Raw genomic sequence first — 27,894 nt, forward strand, 5'->3', positions numbered from 1 at the left:
AATAACTCTCCACCACACATTTATAGAAGATTGGCAATGTATTTGTATATTAGGATGCTCTCTACTGCGCATCTATAGAAGGTTGGGAGTATTGATGTGCATAGTCCTGCTCTCCTCAGAAAGTAAAGGCATTGGTGAGCTGTCTTGTTTGTGTAGGATGGGTTCTGGGAGCATGAGAGGTTGTACAAGGTGTGCACGTCCAGAAGTTTGAAACTCTCAAAGTTTGCAGAGGAGTATGAGTGGTGCAAGTTCTCCTGAGATCAATAACCACCTCCTTTGTCTTGCTGATATTGAGGAAGAGCCAATTTGCTCAGTACTAAGCCTAGAATTGTTCCACTTCCTCTTTGTAGGCCATCTTATTATTATTGGTGAGAGCCCCACCACTGTCATATTATCAGTGAACTTGACAATGTGATTACTCAGGTGTTTGGCTGTGTAATTGTATGGAAATATCCTGAAGTAAAACAGTACAAATGGTTTTTATTAGGAAACTGAAGGGAATGAAGGAAGTGGTGGGTGACAGAGTTTAAATGGTACCACGACCAGATAGCCCACGTGAGCCTCTTCCATTTTCTCTTCACGTCACTGTTCCTTTCTGCTTCAGATGGTCAAGTACCTTTTCTCTACGCCTTATAACAAACAATAAATAACTCAGTGTATCAATCAGAAGCAAGTTTAATTTACTTGTTGCAAGGGAAGACCATCACCACAGATGAGCCAGTCATTAGCTTAAAAGAAACAGACTGCATAATCACTCTTCTATTTCCAAGTGTTAGATTCAGTTCAAGAACATTCTGTACATCTGCTTAATCAACTCTACTTAACATTCTTCCAGTAATGCATCTGCTTGTCTTTCTGCAGTTTCTCAGATATTCAAAGTCTAATACCATAATGTTGCTCAGACACTATTAGCAAGGCACTCTGGTACAATACAGGCTCCATTTTGTTATAGACAAATTGACATGTTATTATTACACGTACATATCCACAACGCCTTTAGTGACATTTTCCTTGAAATAATCTGTTGTTTAATTAATTTACTCCTTGTAATTGAGTGAAATACATTCTAATCTTTGGATAAAAAATGTTTCTCCCTGAATTCCTATTACATTATAAACATGCCATTTTGCACGTGCTGGAAATTCAGAGTAACGAACATAAAATGCTGGAGGAACTCAGCAGGTCAGACAACATCCATAAACAGTCAATGATTTGGATCGAAACACTTCATCGCGACTGAATCAGGACCCTATTACATTTATTGTCAACCAAACTCAAAATCCTAAGATTCTGTACTTTCCTCAAAAAGGGCTCATTTGTATCTCAACTTTTTCTTTTCCCAGGAAGATAGCCTAATTCATCTAGTCCTCTCTGATGATTGTAAATCGTCCTGGCTATTTTCTGATGCTTGAGTATCCTTTAGATGAGAGTAGGACAAAATTTTCTGTGCTCTGTGGCTAGATCACATATGGAGTATTCTGTTCAATTCTGGTTGCCTTTTTATAGGAAGGATGTAGAAGCTTCAGAAGGGGTGCAGAGGCAATTTATCAGGATACTGCCTTGATTAGAGAGCATATCTTATAAAGATAGGATGAACAAGTGAAGACTTTTGGCTCCGGGAGTAAAAGAAGATGAAAAGCAACTTGATTAAGGTGTATAAGATGATGAGAGGCATAGATTGAGTAGACAGACATAGACTTTTCCCCCAGGGTGGAAATGGCTGATTAGAGGGAAGTATACAGGGGATATCAGAAGCATTTTTTTAATATACAGTGTGTGGAACAGCCTGCCAGGGGTGGTAGTAGAGGCAGATACATTAAGGACATTTAAGCAAATTTTTAGCCACATGTATGATTAAAAAAAAAATGGAGGGCTATGTAGCAGGAAGGATTAAATTTATCTTAGAGTAGGTTACAAATTTTGCACAATATCATGTGACGACAGGCCTGTACTGTGCTATTCTGTTGTATGTTTTATCACCCCAGGTTACAATGAGGCTCTGTTCTTTAAGACTGTTCCTAACTCACACATATCATCAATATGAAAACAATATAAATGATGTGTGGAAGAGAATCGTAGTAACATCTGTGTGGGAGGGCAAATCAGGCGCAGGAGGAGGATGTACCAACTGGCCTCACTATCTCAGTGAGTGAATGTGTGAGTCTTCAGCGCCTCCTGTTCTGCTCAGCTTGGCCAGGCCTGGACGGGGTGAGGGAGAGAGATGACACATGGAAATGTCCTGTTCTCATCCTGCAGCCCCACAGCAAGTCCATCCTAGCAGACTCCCACTCACTCACTCACATATCATCTATTAATTAATGTTTGTAACCTGGAGTGGACCTGCATGCACAAAATTAACATACTGAAACAATCCATGAGGCAATTTCTAAAATTTGTGCTAATCTTATATTACCAGCTCTTCCTTCAAAGTATGATCTATTGCCACAGGTTTAAGGGTAACTTTTGGGCAGCTGTCGGCTTGTTTTGCAATGTTGATCCAATTTGCTTCTTGACATTCACTCCTAAAGGAGCACCTACATATTAAAAAAAGGGCACTTGTTACAAATTGTGTTGAGTGGTATTATATGATCATTTCAGCTTTAAAGTCCAGCCCTTCATTATGTTGGCATTCAAGTCCAGCCTTTTAATATATAAAATGTAGTCATTATCTTACACACCTGATGATATAACATTACAGTACATAGTTAATAATTTAACATTTGCACATTGCAAAAAGCTTTACTCTTTCATGGTTATTATTTGACTATGGCAGTAATACACTCAATAGTCATATTATTAGTTACCTCTTCTACCTAATAAAATGGCAATTGAGTGTTTGTTCATGGTTTTCTGCTACTGTAGCCCATCCACTTCAAGATCTGAGGTGGTGTGCATTCAGAGATGCTCTTCTGCACACCACTATAGTGAGTTACACCATTATTGTAAATTATTGTCACCTTCTTCTCAGCTTGAACCAGTCTGGCAATTCTCCTCTGAAGTCTCTCATTCAAGAGGTGTTTTCACCCACAGAACTGCCACTCACTAGATGATTTTTGTTTTTCACACCATTCTCTGTAAACTGTATGAAAATTCCAGGAGTTTCTGAGACACTCAAACCACACTGTCTGGCTACAATAATCATTCCACAGTCAAAGTCAATTAGATCACATTTCTTCCCCCATTCTGTTATTTGGTCTGAATCATGAATGAAGCTCTTGAATATATCTGCATGCCTTTATGCATTGAATTACTGCCAAATGATTGGCTGATTAGATATTTGCACAAACAAGCAGTTGTACAGGTGTACCTAATAAAGTGGCCACTGAGTGCAAGTGACTTCAGCAAAAGGCTTTACAAGATGCCAACCTTGGAACTGGTTTCTCCAGCAATGCAAGTAATTTCGAAATGGACAACAGGAACATTGGCCAGGAAATCCATCTGGCTCATAAGAACAAGCACCATCCAACTCCTAAGGCGAGGGTCATTGAATATTGGCCCCTGGGCCTTAGCAGCAAACACATCTACATGTGTCTCAGCCAACAGTGTGACACAGGAAGTATGACAGTAAGTGAAAACAGATTTATCTGCTCAACACATTACAGGAACAATGTGATTGCTCTGGAGAAGGGGCAGAGGAGATTTACTAGGACTGGAAAATGCATTCATGAGGAAAGATTGAATAAGCTGAGGTTGTTTGCTTTTGTGGTGAACTACATATACCTGTCTGGACACGCCCCACCCCCCCCCCCACCCCCGCTGACTGCTCCTGTGGCTCCTCCCACGGACCCTGGTATAAAGGCGATTGGAGACACAGCCCTGGCCTCAGTCTCCAGGATGTAGTGTGGTGGTCAATTGCTGCTTGTTCTTTCTTCCAGCCAATAAAAGCCTATATCTTGCCTCACGTCTCCGAGAGTTATTGATGGTGCATCAGCTTTGAAACAGAGAAGGCTAAGGGAAACTTAATTAAGTGTATAATATTACATTGAGTAAATAGAAAGACCTTGTACACTCTCCAGAGGGGGTCAGAAACTAGACATAGACTAAAAACCATTTGTTCAAGGATTAGGGAGAGCATAGGGACATTTTCCCCACCTTGAAGACGTTCAGTGAAATCTTAATCCATTCTTACAGTACTTTGAGCTATACTGTGACCTGAAGGCCAGAACACACTCTGTTATTAAAGTGGGGTTAAGAGACTGGGGAGTTCCACTTTGACCAGCACTGACATGATAGCTAAATGACCTCCTCAGTGTTACAAATTTTCTATATTCAATTATGTCAGCTTTGGGAGCGAACCAACACTCCAACACAAAAGGAGGGTTCAACATAATTACTTTATGGGAAAAATGAAACTGGGTGGAAATATGCTTCAGAAAAAGGGAACTTGGTATCATGCCCAGTCCATGTGTAATCATTTCCCACACTAATGGCTGATTACTAAGAAATTCATACATCACCGACTTACAAAATCCTCTTCCCATTCAGAACACTATAACTTTATTTATTTAATAATAACAATAATAATAATACTGCTTTATTGATCGCAAGTGGGAAATTCTTTTGTTACAGCAACAACATTTAAAAACACACTTAGCAGTCTGCAGTCTTAACTAATAATAAAGTACAGAGTAAAGTTATACACAATAATAATTCACCAATTTGCAATAATAATGTACAGAGTAATAAAACAGAGACTATTGTACTATGATGTGTGTTCTCCTGGTGCACAGAGATGAAGTGTTGTAAATGCTTTTTTGCATTCAGTAGGAAGGATTTTCTCTAATGACTATTGTTACAGCGGAGCTGAATCAGATACTGTTTAGAGATATAGTATCGCCCTTCCAGCCCAGTGAGCCTTACCTCCCAGCACCCCACCTATTCACAGGACAATTTGCAATGACCAATTAACCTATAATCTGGTTAGTCTTTGGATGTGGGAGGAAACCAGAGCCTCCAGAGGAAACCCACACATTCATAGGGAGGACATAATAACTCCTCACAGAGGATACCAGAAACAATCTCTGGCTTGTTTCTTGGCAGAAACTCCCAAGCCCTGAGCAGTAATACTAACTGCTAACTGAACTCTAACTGCTGCAGAGGCACATTGTTCACATCCGCATAATCAAAATAAAAGAGAGAGCTAATTAAAAGCAAAATATCTAAAATAAACTTCTTAAAATGTGTAGAATCTTAAAGAAAATCTGGTGTCAGAATATTTTTAAATGAAATTCACTTAATTTCAGCTGTGGATATATGCTAGCGAAATTGCGTTGAATTCGAACCAGTTGTGGCGGAATAGCACAGCTGGTAGTGCTACTGTCTCACAGCCTCAAGGTTTGGGTTCAATCCTGGTTTTCGGTCCTCTCTTTGTTTCCACACCTACTTTCATGTTCTCCCTGAGGCCACATGCGATTCCTCTGGGAGTTCTGGCTTCCTTCCACAGCCTAAAGATGTGTGCTTGTTGAGGTAATGGACCAGTGTAAATAAATGAGTCATGGATTCTGGGTAGAACTGATGGTATTGTGGAAGAGTAGATTATCGGGATGAATTAATGGGGGATGGGGTTGTTGTACAAGCTGGTGTAGACTTGGCTTTCTGCTATGGCCAAGCAAATATTTTCAGGCCGATGCAAGGTAGTAAGAGGTGGTCTGCATTACTTAATAGCACCACTAAAGATGGGCTGAATGGAAGCGGTGAATTCAACACACTTTGGACTCCTGTGTATGCCCAGTCCTGTGTTGAGGTCCAAGGCAACTGAAAGTTCAATGCCTCTGTTCCTCCACAAAGTAGAGTGCTAACTTCCTGGAGAAACTATCCACAATCAGTTTGCAATTGGCCTACAGTCGTAGATGCTCACTGGCATGCAAACTTTCACCCCTTTAAAGTTGCCACCCAGCTTGTGAAGAGTGCATGTTTTCCTTAATTTTAATGTATCTTAATTACAAATTGGTATTTTTATTGTTTTTGCTTTCTTTATATTTGAATTATATTATATTTCAAATATATTTGAATTATTTTTAAGTCACTCTGACTATTTGTGAGCTACAATGTTAAAAGGTCTTTGACAACCGGTGACCATTAAGAATTCCTGGGTCAAGGTCTCAGTATACAGCGTCCCCGACCCACCTGCCCCTTGTAACCAGCCCCTCATTACTGCAGCCAGGTTGAATGTGCAGTTGGGATTGGAAGGGGCAGGTGCTCAGCTTGTTTGGCCTCCTACATCTGAAATGAGTGAGCTTGGGTGTGAAGGGGCCACTGTGAAGAGTTCAGGCAGCAGGTTGGTTTCTGGATGACATAACCCATATTAATTTGATCAGCAGAAAAATGGAAAGACTGGGAGATTGGGCAGCAGTGGGAATAACATGACCCAAAGCTTACTATGAAATTAGAATCGTAGGGTTATACAGCAATACAGCATGGATACAGTCCCTTTCACTTAACAAATCTAATTGTGCTCAATACTCTCACTCCCAAATGCTCTGTCCTGATTTTGATACAGAACAGATTGATAGCAGTTCTGCCTTATGGTGTAAGTGTGAACAGTTTAGCTGCTACTCATCTGTTTTACACAAACTGACCTTCCCTTGAGAATACACCAACCACAGTACGGATCCTGTGCAGCCAAACAACGTTCACACGAGCTGTACCTCATGCAGGATGCCACCTTCAGCCTTCTCACCTACAGAAACTCTCTACAGAGACTTTAGGAATCTCGTCACACACAAAGAAGGGAACTGTAATCCACAAATGCGGAATGGTTTGGTGGGAAATTTGAAAAAAAAAACAAGAGCCTGGGCGGAAGGAGAGGTGGCCAAAACAGAACATAGATGGACAGGGCCCAAAGATTTGTGGGTGCTTCTTTGATAGTTGAAGGGTTGATTCACTACATTTTTCTCTGGATACATAAGATAATCAAGTTGATAATGAATGGTGTTGACTCCTCCTACTGGCATTCTATGAAGTAGACGTGTTTCTTGAACAGCTCTGTTTTTTAAAATTACTGAATCCAATCTGCTTTGAAAACTTACTTTTGGAGTATTATGATGTCTCGTGCTAAATCTTCTAAAAAAAGAAGAGGATCCTTCTGTGATGATGGAAGTTATTGCAGAACTAATTCTGAAAGCTCAGAGCAAAACATCTGAACAACTTTCGGATGTGTGTTTAAAAGTTACCACAGAGCTTAAATGAATGGAGATTCTGCTGCAGACTATTCAAAAAACTTTACAGGAACATACTACTCAGATTCAACAACATGAAGATGCTTTAACAAGGTTCGATGCTAAGACGGATGAGTTGGAAAAGTTCGGAGATAAACAATGGAAAATCATTGAATCTTTAAGATGAAAGATTGTTACTTTGGAGAATAGTTCAAGAAGGAACAATATACAAATTTTGGGTCTTCCTGAGTTGGTCGAAGGCAATCGACCTTCAGAAATTTTGCAAAGCTGTTGGCTCGTTTGTTTTCTGATGTTTTGGATACTCCACCTAGAATGGACCGGGCGCACCAAGCCCCAGTGTTTAAATCATCTTCTCAACAAAAACCTCGACCTGTAATAATTGCTTTTCATGATTTCTAAACAAAGGTTAATATAATTCACCAGGCTCGTGGGTTAGGTATGATTAGCTTTGAAGATTACAAGATAAGACAGGTCGAAGATTATTCACCCGAGGTATTAAGTGAACGTTTTAAGTATAAAGAAGTCATATTTGAGTTATATAACAAAGGCTATAAACCTTCACTAAATTATCCCACTCGCTTCAGGATCATTTTGAAAAATGGATCTCCTGAGGAGGGGTTTCTTTCGATTGAGGAAGTGCATGATCTTCTTCAGGCCGAATCAAGTCCAGAAAATTAATTGTTTAATACTGTATTATGTAAACTATGCTTCCTTAGCTTGACCGATTCTTTGTTGTTGGAAGTTTGCAGTCTAAAGGTTTAGTACGTCTTTCTTATGAACAATTCTCGCTTCTATTCTCATATATTCTTATAATTAGTTTCTGTTCTTATCATATTTTAACATGATGTTTTGAATTCTTCTTTAGCTCTTTTGAATAATATTTAGTCTATCAACTCCAGAAGTTTAACTGTTTACTTTTGCTTCTTATAAACTTGTCCCCTCAGTTTGACTGATCAATTCATTGCATTTTTGTAGCTTATTTGTTTAGTACTTCTTTCTTTGAATAATTCTTTTTTTCGATATATTTTCGTAAATAACTCTTCTTTTCCTTCTCATTTTTTTATTTTTTCTGTTTAGAAAATTAATAGATTTAACTTCAGTAAGCTTTCTTTGTAATTATTCTTTGCAGGCACTATGTTTTGAATTTTTTTCAGTTCACTTGATGGTTATTTAGTCTATGTTGGATTTCATTTTGTACGAATCTTTTCTTCTCTTGGAGCTTTGCCAGTAGGATGTTGGGAGTAGGATTTATCACTAGATTAGCTTTCTTGGGTGATTTTTTTCTTTGGGAGGGGGGTGTTTTTTTTCTTTTTCCTTTTTATCAGCTGTTTGGTTATCCCCGCCTCATCTATTGCTTGGTTAAGTATTTTAAACTTTAAGGTTTGGATTTTTGGTATATTTCAGTGGTTCATATGTTTAACCTCTTTTTTTTTTAAATTATTTTTTTATTAGATTTTCTATACATTTTACAAATTAAAAACCCCCAAATCCCAATGAGGAATGTTAATACAGTGCAAAATTAGGCATACAATGACAATATGCTACAAAGGAAGAGAATTTGACAAAAAAGCACCTAAATTGAAGACAAGTAAACTTAGTATCCTCCCCAAGCCCCACAACACAAGAAAAAACAACAATTCCAGACCAACCACCACACAATATAGAGAGTATAAGTCCGGACAGTCAAACTCCCAGACTGTGAATACACTTAGCAACAGAGGATAATAATGCCTACTACCAGAAAAAAAAGGAGCTGAAAGCAAGGGACCGAAAAGAAAAAAAAACCCTAGTCAAGAGGAAGGTTATGAAAATACTCGATAAAAGGTCCCCAGACCTTATGGAACTTTAGATCTGAATTAAGAACTGAATAATGAATTTTTTCGAGGTCCAAGCAGGCCATAATGTCGTTAAGCCATTGCGCATGAGTGGGCGGGGCAACATCTCTCCATCTAAGGAGGATCAAGCATCTAGCCAGGAGAGAGGCAAAGGATAATATTCAGCATTTGGTCGGACTCAGACGTAAATCTGTCTCGCCCCAAAAACCGAACAAAGCAATTAAGGGGTTTGGTTCTAGGTGCTGATTCAGAATACACGATAACGTAGTGAAGACGTCTTTCCAAAATTTCTCCAAGCTAGGACAGAACCAGTACATATGAATGAGAGAGGCCACGCCCCTCTTGCATTTATCACAGAGCAGACTAATGTTAGGGTAGAATCGAGATAGTTTAGATTTAGACATATGGGCTCTATGAACAATCTTAAACTGTAAAAGGCAATGGCGAGCACAATGAGAGGTTGAGTTAACCGATTTGAGAATCGAGTCCCAGCTCTCATCGGTTAAGGAGGTATTTAAATCCTGCTCCCAGGCCATTTTAATTTTATCCACAGGGGCCCGTCGTAAGGCTGCTAATTTATCTCGAATAATTGATATTAAACCTTTACCTAGTGGATTAATGGAAAGAAATAGGTCCATAGCATTTTTTGCAGGCATTTCAGGAAAGTTAGGAATTAAAGGAGCAATAAAGTGTCTGATTTGGAGATATCTAAAAAAATGAGCGTTGGGCAGATTGAACTTAACAGAGAGCTGCTGAAAAGAAGCGAAGCGATTATCAATGAAAAGATCTTCAAAATGTCTAATGCCCTTCCTGTACCAAACATGGAATGCTGAATCGAACGTGGTAGGTAAAAAAAGGTGATTATGTGCGACAGGGCTGGAAACGGAAAACCAATGGAAACCATAGCATTTCCTAAACTGAGCCCATATACGCAAAGTGTGTCTAACAAGAGGATTAGCTATTGATCTGGACAGACTACTAGGGAGTGCAGAGCCAAGAAGTGCAGAGATAGATAATTCTTAAGTGGAGCTCAACTCCATTGCCACCCAATTAGGGCACTCGGGTTGGCCATGGAAGAAAGACCAAAAGGTAGCACAACGTATATTAGCTGCCCAATAATATAAACGAAAGTTAGGTAAAGCCATGCCACCCTCTTTTTTAGATTTTTGGAGATGGATTTTATTAATTCTAGAGCGCTTATTCTTCCACAGATATGACAAAATAATAGAGTCTAAGGAATCAAAAAAAGATTTAGGAATAAAAATTGGAATAGATTGAAATAAGTATAAAAATTTGGGGAGAACATACATTTTAACAACATTAATACGACCTACCAAAGACATAGATAGAGGTGACCATTGTACCAGACTCTGTTTTATAGTATATGAAAGATTGGCAAAGTTTTCATGAAAGAGATCTTTAAACTTCCTTGTGACTGTAATTCCAAGATAAGTAAATTGATTATGGACTACTTTAAAAGGGAGATCACGAAATGTTAGTTCTTGTGCTTCTTTATTAATTGGGAAAAGTTCACTCTTATGTAAATTAAGTTTATTGCCAGAGATCTGGCTAAACTGGTCAAGAAGTGAAAACATTAGAGGTAAGGATGTAGACGGATTTGAGAGAAAGAGTAATAAGTCATCAGCATAAAGAGAAACTTTATGCTCAACATCCCCTCTCCAAATCCCAGTCAATTCAGGACAATTTCGAAATGTTATCGCCAAAGGTTCTATAGCCAAATCAAAGAGAAAGGGACTTAAGGGGCATCCCTGACGGGTGCCACATTTGAGATTAAATACCTGGGATTTCTGAAAATTAGTTAAAACAGAAGCAGTAGGACACAGGTACAGCAATTTGATCCAAGAGATGAAGCTTTGACCGAGGTCAAATTTTTCTAAGACTGCAAAAAGGTAGTTCCACTCTATACGATCAAATGCTTTCTCCGCATCGAGGGAAATAACACATTCAGGAATCCCAGTTGGAGGTGAGTATAAGATATTAAATAAACGCCGAATGTTAAAAAAAGGGAGACGGTTTTTAATAAAACCTGTTTGGTCATCAGAGATAATGGAGGGAATAACGGTTTCTAATCTATGAGCCAAAACTTTAGCTAAGATCGTTACATCAACATTGAGCAAAGAAATCGGCCTATACGAGGAACACTCTGTTGGGTCTTTGCCCTTTTTTAATAGAAGAATAATAGATGCCTCATTGAAAGAGGGTGGCAATTTGCCGTAATTAAACGAGTCAGATAATACTGAAAGTAACTGAGGAGAAAGAAGTGAAGAGAATGATTTATAAAATTCTACAGGGAACCCATCAGGTCCAGGAGATTTCCCTGAGGACAGTGCAGAAATTGCAAAAGATATTTCTTCTGATGATATAGGCGCATTGAGTTTGGCTTTAAAATCAGATGAAAGTGAAGGGATATTCAGATTCTGTAAAAATTGATCAACAGAGATATTGTCATTCAGAGATTCAGAGGAATAAAGCCGAGAATAAAAATCTTTAAATGCGTCATTAATTTCTAAATGATCCGATGTAAAGTCTCCGTTCTCCTTCCGGATCTTTGTAATATGTTGTTTGGCTTTGTAACGCCTCAGCTGATTGACTAGGAATTTACCAGACTTATCCCCATGAATGTAAAAGCGACTCTTGCTTTCGAGAAGTTGGCGTTCGACAGGTTGAGTAGACAGAAGATTAAATTTAGTTTGGAGTTCAACGCGCTTCTTGTATAATTCAGGGTTCTTAGTTTGAGCATATACTTGATCCAATTCTTTAATCTGGTTAATGAGGTCTAATCGATCTGCACAGGATCTTCTGTTGAGATTTGCTGTGTAAGAGATTATTTGACCCCTCAGATATGCTTTCATGGCATCCCAGACAATCTGGGATGGCACTTCAGGTGATGTATTAGTGTTAAAATAAAAGTTATCTGATCCTTAATAAATTTTTAAAAATCATCATCCGATAATAAAGTTGAATCAAACCGCCAGTGTTTATTCCTCTGAGGGAGACCAGGAAAGTTCAGAGAGAGAGTAATTGGGGCATGGTCAGAAATCAGTATACTCTGATAGTCACAAGAGTGGGCAAATGGAATAAGTTGGTTATCGAGTAAGAAATAGTCAATTCTAGTGAAGGTATGGTGAACATGTGAGAAAAAAGAATAATCTCTCTCCGTAGGATGGAGGAAACACCATATATCAGAGATACCAAAATTAGAGAGAAACGACTGAATAGCTAAGGCAGATTTAGTAGGTGATCTGGTAACAGAGGACGATCGATCCAGATTAGAATGCAACCAACAGTTGAAGTCACCACCCAGTATAAGAGAGTATGAGTTTAAGTCTGGTAGTGAGGAAAAAAAGCTTTCAAAAAAGTTAACATCATCAAAGTTGGGGGCATACAGGTTTGCTAGTGCAACTTTAGTGTTATATAGTTTACCAGAAACAATAATAAAACGGCCATTTGTATCAGATATTTTATTATGGAGTTCAAAAGGAATATTTGAGTTAATAAGAATGGAGACTCCCCTAGCTTTAGCGGCAAAGGATGAATGAAAATGCTGACCAGCCCACTTTGACAGAAGCCGGGAGTTATCAAAACAACGAATATGGGTTTCTTGAAGGAAAGCAATGTCAGCTTTGAGTTGTTTGATATGTAAGAATACCTTCCTCCTTTTAACAGGGTGATTCAATCCCTTTATATTCCAGCTCACGAATTTAAGTGCACTAGCCATTATCAATTACTAATGCATAAAAGGCAGCAGGCATATAAAAAGTCAAGCAGTACAATAGCAGTCTGGGAGCAGAGATGTAAACATAGATTCGTAAAATCAAAACATAAACATGTCCTGAGCAATAAAGAAAAACAATAAATACAGTGAGTGATGTTGGAACTGGAAAATCCACCCCATCCACACAACCCAAAACTAGACGGCTACCAAAAAAGCAGCTAGCTCTACCAAAAAAATTAACCCAAATACAACTTCCAGATCTGTGTCATTAACAGCAGTTCTGTATAAATACTATAGCAAATAGTAACTAGTTTATGCACTAGAAAACATAACTACAAATTAGAACATCTTCTGCAGAAATATAAAACTTAATACAGAGAAAATCGGAAGAAAACCAAAACTAACCTACCCGCGAAAAATTATAGAAGAATAAAGTAAGAGAAAGAGGAAAAAAAGGGGGAGGAAGGGGAAAATTATACATTCAAGAAGAGTACTAATCAACCATTTACAGAGAGGAGAAAAAAATCAGAGATTAGAAAAAAGGGTGAAGAAAATAAATAAATAAATAAATAAATATTTAAAAAAGGAAAAATAAATCAGCAATTAAACTGTGAACCAACAAACAGGGAGGCCTTCACTAAAGACTTCAAACCTCCAAAACAAGTTAGAGTCAGTTGTAGAACTCTATAGTTATACAAGAATAAAATAGATTACACAGGTACTATTTAAACGTCCATAGGGAAACATTAAGCACAGAATGTCCTATTTAAAAAAGACACACCAAATCCAGGGAGAGATTGTCAACAGCCCTTAGAGTTTCAATGAATAATGTCTGAGTGATTCAAGTAAAGTCTGAGTCCAGAAAAAGTAATTTTACTATGAGAAGTACTTATCCACCATTTTAGGAGGTCCGATCAGGTTCCGAAGATGACTGGATAGCCGGAAGACTTGCCACAAATGCTTCAGCTTCCTTCACTGACTTAAACCACTTATATTTTCCAGTATTAAGCTTGATTCGTAAATCGGCAGGAGTGCGAAGGGAGGGTTTAAAACCACGATCAAAAAGCACTTTCATTGCGCCTTTAAACTCAGCGCGCATCTTTAAGGTCTGGGGTGCAAAATCTTCCACAAAGCAAATGATTGTATTTTGGAAAGAAAAAGTACCTCTGCGACGTGCCTCCATAATCAGACGGTGTTTTACCTGGTATTGATGAAAGCACAAAATTACCGGTCGCGGGCGGGAGCCCAGAATTCTGGGGGGAACGTAGACCCTGTGTGCCCTTTCGAGCTCAGGCGGGTTCGAAGCAAATCTTTCCCAAATATCTCACATAGAAACTCGGCGAAAAGCTTCACGGTTGATCCTTGTTCGGTGGCCTCTGGCAACCCAAGAATTCGGAGATTGCAGCGTCTGCTGCGATTTTCGAGATCCACCATTTTGGAAAGGAGTTTGTTACATTTTTCCTCTAAGCTGGAACAGAGGGTCTCCAAGTATCGAACACGACTTTCTAAATCTTCAGAAGTCGAATCGATGCGAGATAAGTGTTCAGCATGTTTGTCCACTCTATCGTTGATCCGATCCAGTTTGGCTTCCAACTGTTTGAAAGCGGTTCTAAATTCCTTTAAAATATTGTCTCGGAGTTGTTCGAGCGCAGCTAGAGTCTCAGCCGAGAGAGCCGGAGCCTCCTTTCTCCCGGATTTAGAACTCTTGCTAGACATTGTAAGGTAGATGTGTTCACAGGCAAGTAAAAGAAACCAAAAAAGTTCCTAACTAAGGTTTAAAAAATGGAGACATTTAGTGCAAAGATAGCGACAATAACGGAACAAAAGTTCGGAGCAGCTAAGCAATCGCCATCTTACCGGAAGTCCTAACCTCTGTTTTAAACATATGTAAGTAGTACACAATATTAATTTACTTTGTTTAAATGTGAAAGGTTTAAACCACCCTGCGAAACACAGTAAGGTTTTTACCTATATTAAGAAACTGAATGCCTCCATTTTTTTTTACAAGAAACACATGTTTGCAGATCCAACTGTGGATGTTTGTTCAAACATTGGAATGGTCTAGCTTTTCATTCTTCCTTTCAAGCCAACCCAAATGTACTTCAATTTTAATTGACAATTCAGTTGCCTTTGTTCAACATGATGTAATGTCTGACCCCGATTCATTATAGTCTCAGGGAAATTAGATAACAAACTAATGGTTTTTTCTAATCTCTATGCTCTGAATATAGCCGATCCCGGCTTTTCTGAACTTTTTTTTCTTTTTTACCAGACTTAAATTTGTACTCTTTAACTTTGGGAGGTGATTTTAATTGCTGTCTTGACCCTGTTTTAGACCGTTCATCTTTGAAATGTTTGAATATTAGTACATCTGCCTCCTATATTTTCTAATGAAATGTAACATTATTGATATTTGGCATTTTTTACATCCAACAAGTAGAGAATATTCCCTTTTTTCTCATGTTCATCATACCTATTCCAGGATTGATTTTTTTTTGTTGATAGTCATTTGATACCCTCTGTTCAATCCTGTGAATATAAAGAAATTACTGTTTTAGATCATGCCCCTATCTTTTTATCTGTAAATCTTCCGAGTGTTTCTCAATCAAACGGATTTTGGCATTTTAATCCAATTTTACTATCGGATAAGGCTGTTTAAAATTTTTTTAGAGAGTCAAATTACTTTTTACTTTGAAGAGAATATGCTAGATTGCACTTCTAGCCTTATTGTTTGGGATGCTTTCGAGGCTTATATTAGAGGCCAAATTATTTCCTATACAGCAAGTATTAAGAATAAAGCTAATAAGGAGAGAACTGATTTAGCCAATCAGCTGAAACATTTAGATCAAAAATATGCTTCTGATCTGGATCCCGTCTTACATAAAAGATGTGTTGAAGTTAAAATGAAATATGATCTGTTCTTAACTTACCCTGTTGAAACTCAACTTTTAAAAGATAAAAGTCAATTTTATGTTCATGGTGATAAAACGGGCAAACCTTTGGCTAATCAACTTAAAACTTTAATAGTTAAACATCAAATTAAGGAAATCTCCAAAGTGAATGGTGATATAACTTCTGATCAATTAGAAATAAATGATACTTTTAGAGAATTTTACTCTAAACTGTATAGCTCCGATTCTCCTAAAGCCATTTTCTCTATGAATAATTTTCTAGATTGTTTAAATATTCCCTCACTTTCTGAGGTTAATTGAAAATGGTTAGATCAACCTTTATCTTCTGAGGAAATTACCCAGGTTGTCCATTCTCTGAGTTCGGGGAAGGCTCCTGGTCCTGATTGATTTTCTGGAGAGTTCTATAACACTTTTGCTCCTTTGCTTATTCCTCATTTACTTTCTGTCATTTCTGACTCTTTTAAATTAGGCAGTTTGCCACGATCTTTTTATAACATCTCTATTTCACTTATTCTCAAAAAGAATAAAGATCCAACTGATTGCTCTTCCTACAGACCTATTTCTTTACTTAATGTTGATGCTAAAATTTTATCTAAACTTTTGGCTCATAGAATGGAAAACATTCTGCCTTCTATTATCTCTGATGACCAGACTGGATTTATTAAAAATCGTTATTCTCATTTTAACATTCGTTGTTTACTGAATGTTATTTACTCTCCCTCTAAAGAAATATCAGAATGCGTGATTTCTTTAGATGCTGAGAAAGCCTTTGATCGGGTTGAATGGAATTACTTATTTAAAATATCAGAAAAAAAATTAAGTTTGGGTCCAATTTCATTCAATGGATTAAATTACTTTATTTATCTCCCACTGCACAGGTTCTTACTAACTCTCAGAGTTCTAAACCATTTAATCTCCAACGTGGTACCAGGCAAGGACGTCCTTTGAGTCCTTTGCTTTTTGATTTGGCTTTAGAGCCTTTAGCCATCACGTTTCATGAATAACATTGACATCTCGGGTATTTTAAGGAGGGGTATCACTCATAAATTGTCACTTTATGCTGATGACCTTTTGCTCTACATCTCTAATGTGGAGTCCTCTCTACCTTCAGTACTTCCTTTACTTTCTGAATTTAGTCAGTTCTCAGGAAAGAAAACTTTATCACTCTTTTGGAATATGTTAAGAAGGTACTATCAAACTGGTCTCCCCTTTCTTTATCGCTGATTGGACGTATCAATTCAATTAAAATGAATGTTTTGCTTAAATTTTTATTCCTGTTTTTGTTCCTAAATCCTTTTTTGACTCTTTAGACTCGATTATATCTTCTTATTTATGGAAGAATAAAACCTCCCGATTAAACAAAGTTCACCTTCAGAAAACTAAAGAAAATGGGGGATTAGCCCTACCCAATTTTAGGTTTTGCTACTGAGCAGTCAACATACGCTGCCTTACGTTTTGGTTATATTATATTAATCATGCTGACTGTCTGGTTTGGGTCTCTTCAGAAGTTAATTCAGTTAATAAATTTTCTATTATTTCTCTTCTTGGTTCTTTAATTCCTCTATCCTTAAGTAATTTAACTGATTTAACTGATGTAGTTAAACATTCTTTGAGGATTTGGTTACAATTTAGAAAATTCTTTGGGATATTTGGTTTTTCACTCCCTAGTCCCATTTTTTCTAATTTTTTTAAACCTTCTTTGACTGATGTACAAACGTTTGTAGTTTTTAAAGAGTGGAATAGACTAGATATTAAATGTTTTCAGGATCTGTTTGTTGGAGATAGTCTTTCCTCATTTGATCAACTATCTATTAAATATAATCTTCGTAAAGCTACTTTTTTAGATATTTACAAATTGGAGACCTCTTGCATTCTCAACTTCACACATTTCCTAAATGTCCAGATAAGAATTTAATTGATACAATTTTTACTCTGAAACCTTTTCATAATGGATCTATTTCTAATATTTACAGTATGTTGTTGGCAATGAGAAACATTCCGTTAGACAAAAATTAAAAATCTCTGGGAACAAAACCTACAGATTTCAATTGATGAGGATACTTGGAATGAAATTTTTAAACCTGTTCACACCTCTTTGTTATGTGCATGTCACTCTCTTTTACAATTTAAAGTGGTTCATAGAGCCTAAATGACTAATGGTAAGCTCTCTCGTTTTTACTTAGATTTTTCTCCATATTGTAATAGGTGTAATGTCAAAGAGGCCTCTCTAATTCATATATTTAGGTCCTGCTCGCAGCTTAATAAATTTTGGAAAGAAGTAATTCAAACTTTCTCGGAGCTTTTAAAAATAAATTTTCAACCCAATCCTCTGACTGCCTTGTTTGGCAATATCGGAGGAAATGATTTTACTCTTAAGCCGAATGATCTGCATATTTTGGCTTTTATTTCTCTTTTAACCAGAAGAGTTTTGTTGCTTAAATGGAAAGATGCTGCTCTACCTGCTCATGCCCATTGGTTGATTGATGTTATGTCATGTTTAAATCTAGAGAAGATTGAGTGTTCTATTTCTATACCTGGACAAGATTTTTTCACATTATGGGGACTTTATTGGAACTACTTTCACAATCTTCGACTTGTTCAACAATAATGGCTACTATTTGTTTGAATTTATGACTATATGTCCAAGATTCTTTTCTTTTAACCAAACAGCTGTTTTTTCTCTTTTTTTTTTGTTATGGGGTTTTGATTTCACTTTAAATTAGAATAATATATACCTTTTCAAAATTATGGGAGGCCTAGGGAGAAAGAAAGGGGGAGGGGAGCACCAGAGGGAGATGGAGAGCAGGCAAGCAGTGATTGTGAGAGGGGCAGAGAAAGAAAATAAAAGAGTAAAAAGAGAAAAATAAATGAATAACTAAATAAATAAAGGGTGGGGTAAGAAGGGGATCTCCCAGTGGCCACACATTTTAAATGCACATCCCATTCCCATTCTGATATGTCTATTCATGGCCTCCTCTACTGTCAAGATGAAGCCACACTCAGGTTGGAGGAACAACACCTTATATTCATTCCATCTAGGTAGCTTCCAACCTGATGGCATGAACATTGCTTTCTCTAACTTCTGTTAATGCCCCCCTCCCCTTCTTACCCCATCCCTTATTTATTCCTTTTTTTCTTTCTATCTTTTTTTTCTCTCTCTGCACCTCTCATAATCACTCCTTCCCTGTTCTCCATCTCCCTCTGGTGCTCCCCTCCCCCTTTCTTTCTCCCTAGGCCTCCCGTCCCATGATCCTCTCCCTTCTCTAGCCTTGTATCCCTTTTGCCAAACAACTTTCCAATCCTAGCTTCATCCTTCCCCCTCCTGTCTTCTCCTATCATTTCGGATCCCCCCCTCCCCTCCCCTCCCACTTTGAAATCTCTTACTATCTCTTCTTTCAGTTAGTCCTGACACAAGGTCTTGTCCTGAAAGGTTGACTGTGCTTCTTCCTATAGATGCTTCCTGGCCTGCTGCGTTCCACCAACATTTTGTGTGTGTTGAATGGAATTACCTATTTAAAACCTTAGAAAAATTTAATTTTGGGCATAATTTTATTCATTGGATTAAATTACTTCACTTATCTCCCTCTGCTCAGGTCCTTACTAATTTTCAGATTTCTAAACCAATTGAACTCCAACTTGGAACCAGACAAGGATGTCCATTGAATCCTTTGCTTTTTGATTTGGTATTAGAACCTTTAGCAATTGCCTTTCGAGAGTCTAAAGATATCACTGGTATCTTAAGGAAAGGTACTACTCATAAAGTCTCACTTTATGCTGATGACCTATTGCTTTTTATATCTGATGTTACAACTTCTTTACCCTCTATATTTCTTTTACTGACTAATTTTAGTCAGTTTTCAGGATATAAATTGAATTTACATAAGAGTGAATTGTTTCCTTTAAATAATTTGATACCAACCAAAATTAACCTTCCTTTTAAAATTGTAAGAAAACAATTTACATATTTGGGTGTAAGATTTATAAAGTTCTATTCAAAGAAAATTTTCTAGCCTTAATGAATTATGTGAAAAAGATACTTCCTAATTGGTCGCCTCTTTCTTTATCACAGATTTGTTGAATCAATTCTATTAAAATGCATATTTTACCTAAATTTATATAACTTTTTCAAGCCGTACCTGTTTTTATTCCTAAGTCTTTTTTTGATTGGGTGAAATCGGGAGGAAGAGGGGTGAAGTAAAGAGCTAGGAAGTTGATTGGTGACAGAGATAAAGGGCTGGAGAAGGGGGAATCTGACAGCTTTTTTTATTTTGCTTTTGTACCACTTATTTAATGATTCTGGTTTATTGGGCCATTGGTTATTCAGGGCAGCCACTTAGGACAACTCATAAAGAACAAAAACTCATTGAGAAAATAGCCAGGATTCCCTTCAATTATTTCAAACTCCACACCGTTAATTGGGACAGGAGACTGTAGAGAAACAGTTTCTAAACAGTGTCAGACCGTGCACTTGTGTGACAATTAGACACTATACCGTGCTTAGAGCAAACAGTTTCTAAACAGTGTCAGCTGCGTGTGCTTGTGTTCAAAATGTCACAGAATGTTGTAGAATTCAGAAAACTTGAAAGCCTGCCTTAACAAAGAAAGAGTTAAGACAGATGAAACACCAATGGACAATCAAATACCGGACATAAATTTCAAAACTTTAAATTAAAAATTCAGAAGTTGAGAATCCAAAAGAAATTGACTCTAAATTAAAAAATATTTCGGAAGATGGAATTTAGTACATGGTTCAGGATCTCACTACATGACGCTCTATTCTCATGGGGGGGTCAACGATCACAAGGAGAAAGTAATTAGAATCAGAAATACAACTTTCCTCAAAGTAGGTTTACCATCAAAGTACTTGTATGTCACTGTACACTACCTTAAGAGTAATTTTCTTATGGGCATTTACAGGAAAAATGAAAATCTATATACTACTAAAACTCTCATGCTCTGTTTGTCTGTTTGTGACCTCCAATTAGTGCAAACGGTGCATTACAGCGGCACTTTTTTTGACTAAATTGACTTAAGATGCGCTAACTTACAGAACGCAGGCAAAGTTCAGGGTTATATATTCGTATAAAATTGCTCACTCGCCAAAATCAACAGCCCCACTTTCACCCAAGAGCCAACCTGCCATCATGGAAATCGGGACACAACACCACGACGCATGTGCACGACCAGCCTCAGCAGCGACACCAACTGGAGCAAAAGGGCAGGGCAGCTCTATTTCGAGCAGTCACGTACTGCTAATCACCATCAGCATGTGCAGGATTGGGACAGATCTAACTGCCACCCATCAATAAGAGATCATTAAATCTTATTGTAATGATGTACTTCTCTTTCAATATTCTTATTAGTTTCTGCATAAAGGAATACAGAGTACAAGAAGATATATATTATAAGTAAAAATATAGTATCAAATTTAGTATATATAGTATAGTATTTGTGCACTTTATGCAGTCCTGTGTAGGTCTGTAGTCTAGTGTAGCTTTCTCGATGTTTTTTACGTAGTTCAGTCTAGTTTTTGTACTGTGTCATGTAACACCATGGTCCTGAAAAACATTGTCTCATTTTTACTATGTACTGTACCAGCAGTTATGGTCGAAATGACAATAAAAGTGACGTGACTTGACTTGACAAATACATTGTATTAAAAATACAGTTATAATCACAAAACCCTGTATTCATAAAAATTAAATTAAATCATAATATTGAGATATAAAAATTTGGTATACAGGAAAAATTGTAAACCCACTACCAAAGTCAGAGCTGTTAGGAAAAGCAAGAAAAAAAGGGGGAACCCTTATCATATAATAAAATATATTATTAGCCACAATCTGTACTTCTACAACAAATCAAAGGTTTTGAAAATAACTCACAAATGGTCCCCACAATGTATGAAAGTCTTGACTAGATTCAAAAACTGAACATTGGATCTTCTCTAAATTTAAGCATGACATAACATCCTGTAACCCGTAATGACGTACTTCGAGACACCCATAAAACCCTTTGCTGCAGTCAAAGGACAGCGGTGACTATATTGCATCCATTTAGGAGAGCGCCAACCACATCATCAAGAATAATCAGCTTCCTTTAGTATTACTGCTTCCTATCTTCTATCCAGCATTAGAGTAAAAAAATATGGTCAGCCTAATTATGCCATGTGGAAAGTGAAGGGGGATGCCAAACATTGTCCGGAAACGGCAAGGAGAGGGAGAGAACAAGAATCGGATGAGGCCAGGGCCGCACGACTCCAGGATCAAAGAGTCAGGTCAAAAAAGATGAGAGAAGAAGAGACAGAGGAGAAGAGGCATGCAGGTCTCCAGAATGACAACAACAGGCACAGGAGGAGGAGAAAGGAAGAGACAAAGGAGCTGAGAAATGCACGTCTCCAAGATTAGAGACAAAGAATAAACAGCAGAAGAGATGAAGAGACAGCACATGAAAGGACTGTACATCTCCAAAATGACAACGAGAGGCACAAGAGTGGCAGATCAACCAGAAATGTTGCCATCAGAAGTGTCCTTCGTTAAACGAGGAGGAGCTGTATTTCCCTTGCTACGCATCTTTCTTCTTTAATAAACTGGTTTTTCTTCAATTTCCAAAGCAAAGCAATACAAATAGCATTAAGGAAAATTTAATGTTCATTCTGGTCACATCAGACTGCACTACCTTTCCCTCAAAGGATGCCCCAACGGGTCACCGCGTTGTCTAGTAGTGAAATAAAATTAAACACAAAAGACTGACAAACAACCAAAGTGTGGAAGAAGACAAACTGTGCAATTAAAATAAACTTGCTCATGCAGCCAGAAACAAAAATACTGCATCAGATGATGTGTGGAGTCAGGACAGGAACAATAGTGTGGCTTACCAAGGTCAACACTACACCAAACAGAATGATTTTACTCAGACATTATTCAGAGAATAGAGGAAGCCGAATGATGATGGAATCTAGTGAAGTTTTTTTAAATCAATGAAGTAGAGAAACTCACTGGAAATCACCCAACCGCCTTCATTCTAGTGTAGTAACTATTTGGGAAGCCATTAAAAATCAAATCCTATGAAGATTTGACAATGGCAAAATATCCATTTTATGTAAGGACTTTAACCTAAAATAAACTTTTTACTTTCTTTGTTTTCTCAGTTCTGAAGAGAATCAAAATATATATTTTTTAAAAGCTGGGATTTTTTTTTCCATATTGCAAGATCCCAACCAGTTCCTCAAAGAAATTCAGGAAAGAAACCCTGCAGAGTTTCCCAACCCTTCCTGCAGTTTCTGTGACTCCAGGCCTATTTTTTTTAATTTTGGAGCTCTGACCAGCGACCAGTCAGAAGATGGAGGAAAGGGATTTCACTCGGGTCCACTGACTGAGTAGAAAAAGGCAGTGGAGCTGATAGCAGTTTACTTGGAGCTCTGACCAGCAACCCAATAGTGTTGGGATTGAATAGCAAGAGCAAATTAAAAGATGGCAGGGAAAGTGCAGCAGCCATTGTTGGAGTGGACACTATAGCTCTTTGAGACTGAAGGCAGGAAGATGATTCCCGGATGGTACGTTGCCTCTGGATGCCAGGGTCTGGGATATCTCGGATCGAATCCTCAGCATTCTTAAATAGGAGGGTGAATATCCAGAGGTCGTAGTCCATGTAGGTACCAATGACATGGGCAAGATGAATGACAAGGTACCACATAGGGAGTTCAGGAAGATAAGTGCTAAGTAAAAGGGCAGTGCCTCCAGGGTTGTGATCTCGGGACTGTGACCCATGCCACGTGCTAGTGAGGCCAGAACTAGGAGGACTATGCAGTTTAACACGTGGCTAAGGAGTTGGTGTAGGAGGGAGGGCATAAGATTTTTGGATCATTGGGCTCTCTTCCAGGGAAGGAGGGATCTACACAGAAGGGACTAGTATTTTTGCGGGAAGGTTTGTGAATGCTGCATGGTGGGGTTTAAAATAGAGTTGCGGGGGATGGGGACCAGAACAAAGAGTGGAGAGGTAGTGGAGGAATATGTTGGTGAGACCTCAGAGTCAGGAATCCAAAGGTTGCGCACGGTGCGACTAGTGTCCTGAGCTCTGAATATTTCAATGCAAGAACTATCGTAGGAAAGGCAGATGAGCTCAAGGCATAGATCAACACCTAGAATTATGATATTGTAGCCATTAGTGAGACTTAGATGCAGGAGAGACAGGACTGGCAGCTCAATATTCGGGGGTTCCATTGTTTTAGACGTGACAGAGTGGGAGGGATCAAATGAGGAGGGGTGGTGTTACTAGTCAGGGGAAATGTCACAGCAGTGCCCAGTCAGGACAGACAGGAGAACTCGACTGGTGAGGTGTTACGGGTGGAACTGAGAAATAAGAAAGGTATGGCTACAACAATGGGGCTATATTACAGACCACCGAACAGTCCGAAGGATTTAGAGGATCAGATTTGTAAAGAGATAGCAGACTGTTGCAATCTGTTACAATAGGTGACTTTAACTTTCCACAAATTGACTGGGAATTCCATACTGTAAAAGGACTGGATGGGATAGAGTTTGTCAAATGTGTCCTGGAAAGTTTCCTTCATCAGTATGTAGAAGCCCCAATGAAAGAGTGTGTGATACTGGATCTGCTGTTAGTGAATGAGACAGGACAGGTGACTGAAGTTTGTGTAGGGGAACACTGCATCCAGTGACCCCCAATGCCATTAGTTTCAAAGTAAATAGGCAAAGAGGTACCTCTGGTCCACGGGTCGAGATACTAAATTGGAAAAAGGCCTGCTTTGATGGTATCAGAAATGGTTTGGCAAGTGTGGATGGGACAGGCTGTTTTCCGATAAAGGTGTACTTGGCAAGTGGGAGGCCTTCAAAAACAAAATTTTGAGAACATAAAACTTGTATGTGCCTGTCAGAATAAAAGGCAAAGATAACAAGTGTAGGGAACCTTGGTTTTCAAGAGATATTGAGGCCGTGGTTAAGAGATAAAAGGAGGTGTATAGGCAAGAAGGAACAAATGAGGTGCTTATGGAGTACAAGAAATGCAGGAGAACAGGCATGAAAGAAATCAAGAAGGCATGGAGTTGGTCAGCAATCCATGTGTGGAGCCGGAACAGATGGGACAGACCTTAAATGAATTCTTTGTACCGGTATTTATTCAGGAAACGACACAGAGTGGCATGAGGTTCATGGACCCTCTACAGATTATAGAGGAGGAGGTGTTTGCTACCCTGAGGCAATTCAGGGTGGATAAATCCCCGGGGCCTGACAAGGTGCTCCCTCGGACCCTACAGGAGGCAAGCGCAGAATTGATGGGGCCCTAGCAGAGATTTTTAAATCACCCTTAACAGCAGGGGAGGTACTGGAGGATTGGAGGATAGCCAGTGTCGTTCTTCTGTTTTTAAAAGTCTCTAAACATAAACTAGGTGAGTCCAAGTATTCTAAGGGACTGGATATATAAGTATCTGGATAGACATGGACAGATTAATGATAGTCAGCATAGCTTTGTGTGGGTCGGACATGTCCAACCAATCTTGTAGAGTTTTTCGAGGAAGATACCAGGGAAGTGGATGAAGGCAAGGCAGTGATTATCGCCTACATTGAATTCAGCAAAGCATTTGACAAGAGCCTGCATGGATGCTGGTTAAGACGGTTCATTCACTTGGCGTTCAGCATGAGGTACTAAATTGGATTAGACAATAGCTGTGTGGGAGAAGGCAGGGAATGGTAGTAGATGGTTGACTATCTGAATGGAGGCCTGTGACTAGTGGTGAGCTACAGGGATCAGTGCTAGGTCCTTTGTTGTTTGTCACCTGTATCAATGATCTAGATGATAATGTGGTTAACTGGATCAGCATATTTGCAGATGGCACCAAGACTGGGAGTGAGTTGGATGGTGAGGAATGCTATCATGGCTTGCAGAGGAAGCTGCAAGAGCTGGAAAAATGGGCTGATAAATGGCAGATGGAGTTTATTGTAGACAAGTACAAGGTGTTGTACTATGGTAGGACCAACGAGAGTAGAGCACTGAGGAGTGTAGTAGAACAAAGATCTGGGTATAATTCGTTGAAAGTGGCATCACAGGTAGATATGGTGGTAAAGAAAGCTTTTGGCACATTGGCCTTCGTAAGCACAGAAAATGGGATGTTACGCTGAAGATGTATAAGATGTAGGTGAGGCCTAATTTGGAGTATTGTGTGCAGTTTTGGTCACCTACCTACAGGAAAGCTGTATACAAGTTTGAAAGAGTGCAGAGAAAGTTTACAAGGATGTTGCCAGGTCTGGAGGACCTGAGTTATAGAGAAAGATTGAATAGATTAGGACAGTATTCTTTAGAACATAGAAGATTGAGAGCAGATTTGCCAGAGGTGTACAAAATAATGAGGGGTATACAACCAGAGGTCATGGATTAAGGATGAAAGATGAGAAGTTTAAGCAAAACATGAGGAGAAACATCTTCACTCAGAGGGTTGTAGGAGTGTGGATGAGCTGTCTGCAAAAATGATGCATATGAGCTTGATTTTAACATTTAAGACAAGTTTGGATAGTAGGGGTATGGAGGGCTATGATCCCACAGCAGATTGACAGGAGAAGGCAGTTTAAGTGGTATTGGCATGGAATAGATGGGCTGAAGGGCCTGTTTCTGTGCTGTACTTCTCTATGACTCTATAACTAACATGGTTGTTCTTAAATGTCCTGCACATGGCTAAACTAATCACAAAGCAATAAATCGAAGAGCCAGCCAACAAATGCCATCCCAGGGCAACTACAGGTGGTAACTAGCATCAACCATCCCTCATCGTGGGAATAAAATTAAATACACTGTAGCGGTGTGCTACACGCAGCGCTGAAATAACGACACGGAGTCGGTAAACTGCAGTTAAAAAAAGATTTTATTCGAACTTCGCGACCTCGCTTTAAAGCCTCCCTGATCCCTTTTCTGCGCCCCACCGCTGGTGGTAGAAGCACCATTGTTCATTGGGCTCCTCACCCCTGCCTCTGGGGTTAGCGGGCTCTGTGGCCGGGCCTGGGGTCTGGTTTGCTGCTGGGAGCGAGGCCTGGTGATCTGTGCGACGGACGCCCCACTCTCCTTCTTGGCATTCCACAAGCAAGTCCACCCGGGCTGCCACCTTCCGGGGGTCGCTGAAATCCGCGTCGGACAGCAGCAGGTGTATGTCCTCGGGCAGCTGCTCCAGGAATGCCTGCTCAAACATGAGGCAGGGTGTGTGTCCTCCGGCCAGAGACAACATCTCATTCATTAAAGCCGATGGAAGTCTGTCTCCCAAACCATCCAGGTGCAGTAAACGGGCAGCCCGCTCGCACCGTGAGAGTCCGAAAGTCCTTATGAGCAGGGCTTTGAATTCTGTGTATTTGCCATCCGCTGGGGGAGACTGTATGAACTCCTTAACCTGGGCCGCTGTGACCTGGTCGCGGGAGCTCACCACGTAGTAGTAACATGTGTCCTCCGAGGTTATCTGCTGAACGTGGAATTGGGCTTCTGCTTGCTGGAACCATAGGTGAGGTCGCAGCGTCCAGAAGCTTAAACCGCATGAACAGATGCAGCATCGGTCATCTTCGGCCCAAATATCGTTTGGGCCGTCGGGGTCACCAATTGTAGCGGTGTGCTACACGCAGCGCTGAAATAACGACACGGAGTCGGTAAACTGCAGTTAAAAAAAGATTTTATTTGAACTTCGCGGCCTCGCTTTAAAGCCTCCCTGATCCCGCCCTCCCCGGGTGCGGATGCTGTAAGGGGCACGTACTCACAGTCCCGCGCGGGCTTTTCCCTTTGTTGGTGAAGCAGACCTGGCGCCCTTTTGGGACTGGCCTCTGTGCCGGTGCGCTGGCTATTTGTGAGCCGGTTCGAGTGCGCTAGGAAGTGGGTCGCCACAACACTATATAAATAGACTGTGAAGAAGCTTACCATCCTCTCAGTTAACAGGTATAAGTAATTTGGGTCCACTTTATCAAGCAATATGCTGTGGCGTATTGGAGATTCATCTCTCAGCTCAGTCAGAATACTTGGGCGAATAACTTCCATATTTTCATCCAGAACCAGCTGCAATAAAAATCATGCAGTTAATTCATCTACTTCCATAGTCTGAACTGATATCTGACTTACAGTAGCATAATATCACATAAATCTGCTAATCTTCATTTACATTTCTCATTATTGGCTTGGGATAGTATACCGTGCTCAGACTGGCTGCTGAATCCCCCAACCTTACAGAGAGTTGTCAAAGGCTGAGGTTG

General features: G+C 39.2%; 1 protein-coding gene across 2 annotated transcripts in view; it reads right to left on the reverse strand.

Annotated features, from left to right (window-relative positions):
* Positions 1 to 659: 659 nt before the first annotated feature.
* The window catches only part of LOC140738563 (plexin-D1), a 45,573-nt gene continuing 18,338 nt past the window's right edge, over positions 660 to 27,894 (reverse strand). Inside the window, exons 3-5 of one of the 2 annotated variants that reach the window (XM_073066020.1) lie at positions 27,566 to 27,700; positions 6,579 to 6,679; positions 660 to 2,534 (exon numbers count right to left, since the gene is read on the reverse strand). In XM_073066020.1, coding sequence (XP_072922121.1) covers positions 2,405 to 2,534; positions 6,579 to 6,679; positions 27,566 to 27,700 — 366 coding nt within the window. In that variant the 3' untranslated portion in view covers positions 660 to 2,404. Of the gene's footprint in view, positions 2,535 to 6,578; positions 6,680 to 26,642; positions 27,306 to 27,565; positions 27,701 to 27,894 lie in introns of those variants that run through there. The other variant, XM_073066021.1, reaches the window with a different exon arrangement.

This window comes from Hemitrygon akajei, chromosome 14 (genome assembly GCF_048418815.1).
Source record: "Hemitrygon akajei chromosome 14, sHemAka1.3, whole genome shotgun sequence".
NCBI lineage: Eukaryota > Metazoa > Chordata > Chondrichthyes > Myliobatiformes > Dasyatidae > Hemitrygon > Hemitrygon akajei.